This window comes from Botryllus schlosseri, chromosome 13 (assembly GCF_051294905.1).
Source record: "Botryllus schlosseri isolate E-star chromosome 13, Bs_hap1, whole genome shotgun sequence".
Taxonomy (NCBI): Eukaryota; Metazoa; Chordata; class Ascidiacea; order Stolidobranchia; family Styelidae; genus Botryllus; species Botryllus schlosseri.
Genome location: NC_137248.1, coordinates 5,243,262 through 5,253,569, shown reverse-complemented (window position 1 = coordinate 5,253,569; position 10,308 = coordinate 5,243,262). Strand labels below are relative to the sequence as shown.

The following is a 10,308-nucleotide window of genomic DNA, read 5'->3' as shown; positions in this document are numbered from 1 at the left end:
TTGTTATATAAACCAATGATACTAAGCATAGTTCTACCATACGCCATAATTTCTCCTAGCACAGCAGGAAATAAGACGTATGTCAGAGATTTCGAATATTTGCTCCTACTTCAACATGTTTAAGAGCCACAGACCTACTCTTTACTTTTCTCGGGGTTTCTGCAACGCCTACTCAAATCTTTCACGCTTTAATTCCATTTTCAAGTATATTTGGCATAGCTAACAAATTCTAATTCAGTAGAAAACATTTTCATTACTTTTATAGATGTGTTGTAGCATTGACTACGCTGCGTTGACCATGCGCATCGGGGCGCAATTCAACTGAGGCGAATTAGCCTGGGATTGCATATTCTCAGGTATGGTAACTGAAATCATGCACTTCAGTTATTTACCCACATCCCTCCTCCCTGGATAGTTCTGTCTTCGTATGCACAATTGCACACGTTTTGCCCTGTATTTCCCACCAATGCACCCGTTCACGACATCACTTGTAATTTCTATCAAGTTTACAAATTAAATACTGCACAGTGATACAAAAGAAATAAGCATAGTAAATGAGCATTGAGCAATCAACACTGCGCGTGAACGGTATAGGTTGACTCCTAGTTGACCACATATAAATGGGTTGCGTTCAATTTAAACCAGGTCGCATATCATGTAAATGTACCACACCCAACGGTCGGAGGATGCAGGATGGGTGCCATGCACTATAAGTCAGCATAACATGAGTAGGGCTGGGCAAAATCGAGTACCTGAGTGATTCGATTCTGAATCACGTAAAATGCTTCGAGTCGAGTCGAGTATCACCCATTATGACGTCACAACAGAATGTACTATGTCAATGTTCAAATATGTACGTTTTATGTCAACACGAAGAACATAATGCTTGTTACCCGTCACATTAATGATAATTCGGTATTTTTTCGACCATTACGACTTCATTGCACTTCTTGACAATGTTATGGAACGATCATGACTTCGGAAATGTGTTATTTTCAGTAACGTTCGTAGCTTTGTACTATGTCTCATATGCTGCGACACGGCCAATCAAGGTTTCAAGGCTTCCTCAGTGGAAAATAGTATCAAAACTATAATTCTCGTTTGTAAATTAACTTTCAGTTGTGAGGAGCGTTGAATTTTAGTACTCGAAAAAATCGTATTTTACTACTCGACTCGAATCATTAAAATTAATACTCGATTCAGATTCGAGTACTCGAATCATTGTGCCCAGCCCTAAACATGAGTAACATGAACATTCCCACAATCATTTCAAATAAGTTGAGTCCACTGTAAACCCGTTGAAGACACATCGTAAAGCACACCTGTTATACAAGTGTACTTTTCGTATAAACACTGTGAGTATGACTTGTAAATCTATCTAGTAAAACTGGAGAAAATAGAGACAAGGCGGCCACATAGATCACTGAGAGTCTTGGAAAAGTTCGGATTCAAAGCTCCGCAGACTATGTCCTACTAAACTGCCGTTGTTTAGCTCCCACACTTATCACTTGAGATTCCGGTCGACACTCCTGCCTTCCAATCAATCTCCTTTTCTCGATTGCGCTGCATTTCGCCATTGATTCATCAGAAATTCCGCCCGACGACATCTTCGACAGACCATTGTCTCGTAACAGTGGGCTACGTGCACACGTGACGTTTGACGCGCTTCCTGCACACTTCGCATTTGACGTGGCAGCACCAATGGAATTTACAGTGACACCTCTCCGTTATGACTTCTGTATACGAAGCATGAGGCCTGCCGCAGCATAAAAGCCCGCAGCCTTCCGGTCCTGTGGAATCCTTGTTGCAGTATCGCCCTGCAGTTCCGACCACTCCAGTCGCCGGGTTTGGCGTGCAGTAATCGGGTGACGATTCCAGAAATACTAGCTTCGAATCGGAAATGCTACCGTCTACCCGTCGGCGGCTCCTCAGCCCGTGCCTTCTGGTCATTTTCACTTCGACTGCCTCGGTCAATTTCTTCTGCAGTGTGTCGCCGATGGTTCTAAACTGCGCGGTTTGCCACCAGCACGAGTTGATACTGCACGATCCCGAAACGCCGTGACATTTGCAGGTAGGCCTTGCCCCTCTCACTACAGCCTGTAAAAATATGCGATAAAAGCATGATCGGGACATAATGATTAAGTTCAAATTGTTAGGGGCGTATCTGCTACGAAGTCAGATAAAATGAGGTAGATAATACTATATATTCCTCGTAGCTCTAGATTCAATTTGTAAACGCATTGCGTGCATTGTACGATTGACCGGCCGACACGCAGCCCAGTTCACTTGTTTGTGCAATTTATAATAGTCGACTGACAACACGCGCCACCCATAAATAAATTACCGCGTCGTGTTTGATCAATCTTGTGGCGCACCCTCTATGGCACGAAAGTTTTGAAATCTGAGAAGTTCAAATGATCACCAATACGGACCAAAATACGCGGCATGATACTTGATATGCAGTTTAAGCTATAACATGCCAATGCCGGTAGGAGTGTCTATAGTTGATAGCAACATCAATAAAACGTGACACCCGCCAAATTGCATGATACTTTGACATCGAGATCGGAATGATTGGCATTATATTTCTCCACGCCCCAAAATTAGTCAGCCCCATAAATGAAACTTGTGGAGGTCATGCGATTCATTTACACTGCAACGTCGATTTGTATTAAATATATTATTATCAATCATCTGATGATATGTAGCCATATTGTATTGGTCGTGTCACAAATTTCGATTTGGTTAGGTGCGTTTTGATGTATGCCTACCACGGAATATCTGATAAGGCCAAAACTTTGTTTTGACACAGCCATTGCCGCTAATGCGAGAGTACTTACTGATCTCCTAAAAAGGGGTTATTTGGATATCTCCCCTACACTTTGGTGAGAAACTGTGTTTGGGTTTTTGCGGCTATACTGGCATTTCTATGATATCGGCGTGCAAAAGGTGATGATTTAAATGCGGCGTTGGGGATCGAAAAATACATTATACGAGAATTCAATAAATCCTCGAAACACCTAACCTCACTGTCAAGTTGACCAGTTGTTTTTTTGAAAACACCCTGGCTGGTATGTGCACAAATTACAGGAATGCGAGCAGTTTGATAGCTATTTTCGGTAGCGCGGAACTAGACATGCTTGCAACGCAAAACTTTTGCCCAGTTTGGGTCGAATAATTCATCTGTAATGAGTCGTATCGGCTCATAAGGTCGCAACGTAACAGTCGCCATCCACTATCAATATTTGGTATTACGTCGGGGTACGCTTGACAAATCACGCGTGACATAACATAATGATTGATGCATTTACCAACGATAACAACAATGCAAATTTGATTCCACCTAGCGGGGGCGGTAGCGGCGGGCACATATATTATACCGTGTAGTATAGTATCAGTACGAGTATATGCAGTTCAGTGCAGCCCCAGTTCGCGCCATAACTGAGACTGTGATACAGAAAATATTGATCTGACATGTCGTTTCGTATAACTTGAATATAAAGGAAGAAAAAAAAACATATTTTTATCAAGTATAGGCGGATATCAAGGTACATACCACATAATTATGCAGCACCCGCGACCCTAACAATACAAATACGTTATAGTATAGTGGCTATACACTACAATTTCTTTTCCGATCCTGTATCATGCTATCACTTACGAGTCTTCCAACTTCGTTGTTATGAACATTCATGGCTTTCCTTCCTCTGGATTGCGCGCCGCTCAGAGGAGACGCGAGATCTCTTTCTCGTGCGTCGACGAATTCGCGTGCGAAGCCATAAGCGTACATTGTGTTATCTCCGCATCCTCCCCAACTCTGAAAATTAGCGCGTGTTAAATTTCGAAGGTACGCATTAAATGGCTTACAGCTGCGTGCTATAGTTCAAAGAGATGTGCCGGTCGCAAGCTTTGGTGCGCGTACGCCCATAAAACTAAAACTCAGATATATGCTGGAGCCTATCATTTGAAAATCACTCGACCATGCACGCGTATACTTTCCCAGATAAATATATACTTAGCATATTTGGTGAATCACCTTTACTAGGCGAGTAGCCGCTGTCAGGTGACCTATTCACCCGGTTATCACGACAATACATTACTTGGTTCATCATTACAATACTAATATCACAATGTATCAGCGCGCGTGATCCACGTTCACAATCAGAGTACACGTGGGACATCGGAAACGATTCGTTTAATTAAGAAAACTACAATAAACCAGCTCATTTGCTCACCCAATTTGGTCCCAATCCACGTGGCCTTGGCTCATCGCTACATCCGCAATTTGACAACTCACCCATCTTGCAAGCTCTCGCAATATTATGAACCACAGCCGCCGCTGATATGGCGTACGTAAAGGCGGTTTCGCGGCTGCCTGAATGCAGAGAAAGAATGTTAACATTGGTCCGCACGCATTTCGGTAGTATATTAAGCAAGAAGCGAATAAAGTGTAGCCAGGACACATTGTCTTTCCAAACAGCCATTTATTTATTCACACGCGAAACAAGTAGCCGTAGTCGATACAAGACGGTGAAATATAACGCCCGGGCATGTAGCCTATTTTCATATCTAGCATCTGCTTTTGCGGGTAGTCTAAAAGGGTATGGTGTCTTGGTGACGTGTTTTGAGGTAACCCAACACCAAATCTTGCGATAAAATCGCGAATTCCCATCTCATCGTGTCATCCATTTGAAGTAGCGCATTCAAGGAAAATATTTGACGCGATAACACTAGACATCGAAAGCGTTTTGACTTTCAGGCCCGTCAAACCCTTGAAGGAATCAGCATTTCTAATAATTGTTGAGATCCAAAAATTCACGCAGGTCAAAGTTTCGCATGACCCCGAAAATTCCCAATCGTTACGACACCGACAACGAGCAGACAAATGACGCAGATAGCCGCCAGATATCTTGGCTGCGCCTTACTCGCGAGGAACGTGTCTGCGTCCTACATGTAGGATTGCAGTTATATCAATTCGATTCGCGTGGACAAATGACAAGGTCGGAGGTCGATCGTCGTGCGTCATCGATGAACCGATAACGGAATCGTCCTAAATTGGTAAGGCGGTGATCGGGTGAGAAGTTTGTTGCAATTACGCTCTGTCAACAACAGACGAGTCTTTCAGAGTTGACGTTTATCCTAAACTTCCCTGCGCACTATGCAAAGTACTTTCAAGGGATGATTGATATCGTGGGGTAAGTAAAGTTGTCAAATGAATAGAATCTGAGTAGAATGCGATTAAACATATGCGTCCTAATCACTGGCAATGAAATGAGCTGACGTTCTGTCAGCGGATGAATCTCCATTACAGTTTGCACCTGTACAAATGGACTTTTTATCATTACTTTACCTCCTACGTAAAGCACATGGGATAATTATTCCCGAATAATGTCTCAAGGCGTCGTGTTTGATCCACGGGGTGTATAAATATATGTACACTTACTGCTACACACGTATATCTGCTGCCACAACAACAAACCACTTTGATATCGACGGGAAAACCGTCTTTCCTTTAGCAAGTTCTGGGCGGATTCGAGTTTATGTCTCAAACTCTGCGAGGCAATTATCTATGCTTCTAATGATCTTTTGACTTCGATTTGACATGAAGGGAACCCATTTCGACACGGGACACGCGCGATTATACACTTCGTAACTTTAGGTTCAAGGTTATGATCGTTTCACGCTCTGGGTGATTTGGGCAAATAATGTGTAGGGCTGTAGGAAACTGGGCGGTTCAGGCTGAATGCGCGACAGACGCCATTGCCAGGTATTTTGCGAGGATTATACCTTCATCACACTTGGATATGACGCCAAATACAGTGGATAAATTCATTCCTTCCAAACCGGGCATTGTAGAACTGGTATATGTGTTTAGCTGCAATATATCGATGAATATAGGAATTTTGCTGATGTATGCCTGTTTTCTTTCATGGTGGGCTTCCAGGGTCTTTTTCCGTATGTCAACGTTTTATCCAGACAATGTCGCACACTATTCAAATTTCCGGCTAGCTTATTAGCTAAATTATACGCTCCTTTTCAGTTGCCTTTATAAGAGTAAATTTATCAGCGAGAATTATAGTTTCGATATTCGATACTATTTTTCATTGTGGAAGGCTGTAAACCTCAATTGCTCGTATCGTAAAATGAGAAACATTTGGTGCAAAGTTTACGCATGGTACTGGAAATTACATATCTCTGAAGTTGTGACGAACCCACAGCATCGGGAAAAGTGCAATGAAATAGGCATAGACGAAAACAGACCAAAAATGTTTAATGTGATGTAGGACTGTCATATATTCTTCGTCGTCGCATAACAGGTAAATACTGTACCGTTCCACGATTTCCATACTGTTGTGATGTCATAATGAGAGGCTCGAATACTCACATCGAAGCCTTATACACGATTCATAATTTAATCGCTCAGGTACTCAATTTTGCGCATTCCTCATTACAATTAATCAATCATCATTTCCTGTCATGCCCCGGTATAGTGGTCACTAGTAACACAGCTTGCAAAACACACACCACCGTGCAGATGAAAACGATAAAACAGTGAACTGAGATTAGATGGATCAGCGATGGCCGATGTACCGATACGTTGCATTGGTACTTGTTAGGAAGTTTTACGGTTCACGAAATAGCACTCACCTATATCGATTACTTTTCCAAATAAAGGCTTTTCCGAGCCCGTGCCGTTGCTCCCTGTGTTGGTGGCTGTAGTAGTACAGTTCCAACGTCTGTGGCGGAATTGATGTTGACATTCTGCGACGCCTTCACTGGCTCCCTCGCTCACGAATTTCAGGTGATCCCGATAACTTTCGCAGAGGGTTCGCTGACTCCGTGAAAGGCTCTTGATTTCTGAACACGGAATGAGCCGATTGGCAGCTTGCTCTAGAGTCGCCTCGTTCCGGCCCATGGACCTAAATCGAAGATGGAATCAAAATGTCAATGACGTATGTGAACAGAGGACCAATACTCACAATCCTAAATTGCAGTACTGGTGGATTGATAAAATAAGGAGCCGGCAGAATTAATGTATTTGCAATTATAATGCAAAATACGATACCTCCTAATCCACATGGCGTGAATGATGTGTATAGCATATTGGTATCGGTATTAATTAGTCAGGGAAAAGCTCAAAATGTCGAAACCGTTTCAAATTCATGATTTTATAGGAAGGTATGAGCTTGGCGTTCGTTGGAATTTGTTATATAGCCTGTTATTCTTGTAATCGTTCGGCAATATCTCTCACATAGTCGCTCTATTGTCGATATAATGTAGTTTTCAGCATCAGTTTATTTATCCAAAGCTTTCAAGTGGTGCTTTTTATCGTCGCCGCCAAGAGAAACGGCTGATAAGGATAAGTATATGGCCTATCAGTCATCACAAATCGTAACATATTTCCGTGAAAACCTAAAAAGCAAATACGCACCACCATTCAGAATGAACCTGCGACGCGAGGGACGCTATGATTAGAATCGCCATCCACTTCGAGTCAAGATCGCTACTCTTCCTTAAAACAGTCGCCATATTCCCGCGAAACCTGATCTGAATACTCGGCCACTGCCGTTTATGCGAAGTGTAATGTTATGTAACTGTTAAAACGTGAAAATGAATTTTACTCATTGAACAAAACAGCGATACATCAATCAAACAATATATCCTCCTGGACTGCAGGCAAATGACTAATTACTAACAGCATCACCATGCATTAGCCTGATATATTGAATCGTATTTACAGGACCAAATGGATACGCAACGTTTACAAATTCACAACTGCGTTTTCCAACCACGACCACGCCACTGCATCTCTCAACTTGGGCGATAAAAGTATTACGCATTTGTCTGGCCATCTAGAGGTGCTAAAACCGCTGTCGGATCTTTCTGCCTTCGTCGTAATCGACTTCGAGCCGCACTCCATGCTACTGTAACACATTAAGGTGGCAAAATTGCCGTAATAAGACGACACTTTTAAGACTGCAAAAAGCGACAAGGCAATTATGGCCTACTCGACAAATCATACTTTCAGTGTCGTTGGATGCGACTATTGCAAAGCGAAATATAACTCGCGAGAGAAGACTATAATTCCATTGGCCAGTCTAGAGATTATTCATCGCTATCATATATGAGGACACTTGTGTGCATATAGAGATAGACCTAAGCAATAAATGCTAATTTTCACAGAAAAAATTTCAATGTTCTCATGAGGAGTTCATAACTCCCCGTTCGAGCTGAATGTGTACGTACATACAATGCACATTGTAGGCTACGTACTGTCGTATACATGTTGGAAGATAGACGAATTGGTATTTTCACTATATGCTTCATTAAACTGCACGTGAATGTGGTTCGAAAAACTCGCAGTTTATCGTACACAGAGAGAATGCACTTAGGAGAACCTAAAATTAGCAAACTTCCGATGGCCCAGTCGTATAAACGTTAGGTAAGACACTTTAGAACCGATTAATTATATCCTTCAGACATTAACCTCTTTTCACGTCATGAAATTCCGATAAGAATCTCGATCGATGTCCTCAAACAGCAGACAACGTAACACATTGAAGGAGCGGGTCGAACTAGGAATACGTTACATTTATAAACACTTGAAAATCCGTGGGAAACCGCAAACGTCTCGCGGACTTGTGCTCTATTCCGTAATGCATGAGATCATACGGTTGAAAACCTGCTCAAGCTCGCGCAGCTGTTTTGCGCGATTCATATGTGGAACGCGGTGGTAAACACTAAAAGTTATCAGCCTGTAGCGTATACTGATCATTGCGCCCAGACGGTGAAGGTCAGTACTCAGTAGCCAACTTATGAACCAAACTCAATGCCGCAACTTAGCAACGTGACGCTGTGTGAGACGCCGACAGAAAATGTCAAAATCTGTGAAGCAGACTGAGACAGCACACAGAATGAGGGCGTTATTACTGTCATCCGTAGTGGACTGACGGCAATGATGTCTTTCATAAATCTGCTATTATTCCACAAATTCGCGAGATTAAACTGTAAATATGGGTCTAAGCTATACGTGTCATCAGAGAAATCTTATAAATACTCATCCCATACACCTGAATCCCAACTACCATTCCTAATCTAAGTAAAAATAGTTCAGTTCGTCGAGTCACAGCCTATCCTGGCGGTGCTAATGCCCGTTTGACTGCGTTAAAGACGGAGTGGAACTTTTATAGGACAGTTTAATACACATGGACATGCTTGAACCACGAATAGCAAGAGAAGTTCATTCGCACCATTCGACGAAGTGCGAAGACGCGTCGGAACTGGCTGCGCGACGTGCATCGACTTCAAAACGATGATATCAATTCTTATCGCATCTTCGCAGGATTGATATCCCGTCAATGTTAGTGACTAGCAACGGATACTAATTGACGATAGAATACACTAAATAGCATCCACTTTTCCTTTGTTCCTGGCCGTTTATATCACATTACTTCCTGCCATTATCTGACCGCAAGCATCACGGTCCGCCATGCGCGATGCAATTATGTGAACAGGTCGGGTCAATTCCAAGGTTCAACATCTGTTGATTTTACGAAAATAGGCATTTCTCAAAGTCGCGAACCGGTTGCCAATAATTCTCTCTCGCGCAGGGTGTAATTTTCTCACTGAAACAATCACTGAAAATCATTGTTTTGCGAATAAATTCCTGTAGATTGGCATCGAATCTCAGTCCTGATGTGTCAGGATACAAAGCCTTTCATTACTAAGCAACTATTTTCTCGTTCGAGTCTGATACATTATCTGGTCATACCCGAGCTCGACATTCTGACGAATGATATCGCCAGGTGGAGGCAGCTCCTTAAATAATCGCGTCTGCCTGTTTTGCTTAATTTTCTTCTTGTCTGATTTAAGGCAATGTTAGGTTCCGCGTCATGCTTGGTTAAAGCCCCACTATCACACAAGTACATGTATATGTTACAATGTAGTATGTATTTCACCGCTCTGACGTCGGAATGCGAGCGATCGGGTGTTATGTTTTGAATTTGCCCATTTTTCAAAGTTGGGGGAATTCGCGATGAAAAAAAACGTCAAAATTAGCGTAAATCACTGCAAACTCTTCTTAATTTGGGTGCGTAATATTCCAATCGAGGACGGAGTCTGTTCTATTATATACTGTAATCATGTGAAATATAATCTGACAGTTAGGATTGTTTGCTCTGCGTGTCGTATGTGTTCCCATCCACACCAATTCCCAATCGGACACCCCGGTAGTAATCAGAATTTTGGCTTACCCATTTAACCGACCAACACTATGTTGGTATACTATGAAGAGTATATTCACCAAAA

The 10,308-nt window shown here is 42.4% G+C and overlaps 1 protein-coding gene across 1 annotated transcript; it reads right to left on the bottom strand.

Moving 5' to 3' along the window:
• Positions 1 to 475: 475 nt before the first annotated feature.
• Positions 476 to 10,044, bottom strand: LOC145454775 (protein Wnt-5-like). The gene is made up of 5 exons (XM_080332756.1): positions 7,433 to 10,044; positions 6,649 to 6,920; positions 4,236 to 4,375; positions 3,662 to 3,817; positions 476 to 2,097 (listed from the first exon to the last, which is right to left on the bottom strand). Exons 1-5 carry the CDS (start codon positions 7,528 to 7,530, stop codon positions 1,639 to 1,641), a joined length of 1,125 nt encoding a protein of 374 aa, XP_080188882.1. The 5' UTR covers positions 7,531 to 10,044; the 3' UTR covers positions 476 to 1,638.
• Between the last annotated feature and the right edge of the window lie 264 nt (positions 10,045 to 10,308).

What these genes read in the sequence shown, in the direction of transcription:
- LOC145454775 (XM_080332756.1), bottom strand. Translation starts at nt 7,530, where the DNA reads ATGGCGACTGTTTTAAGGAAGAGTAGCGATCTTGACTCGAAGTGGATG. An exon ending in CAGGTTCATTCTGAATGGTG is followed by an intron (nt 6,921 to 7,432) that starts GTGCGTATTTGC and finishes TCTTCGATTTAG; the next exon opens with GTCCATGGGCCGGAACGAGG. An exon ending in TGGAAAAGTAATCGATATAG is followed by an intron (nt 4,376 to 6,648) that starts GTGAGTGCTATT and finishes CTCTGCATTCAG; the next exon opens with GCAGCCGCGAAACCGCCTTT.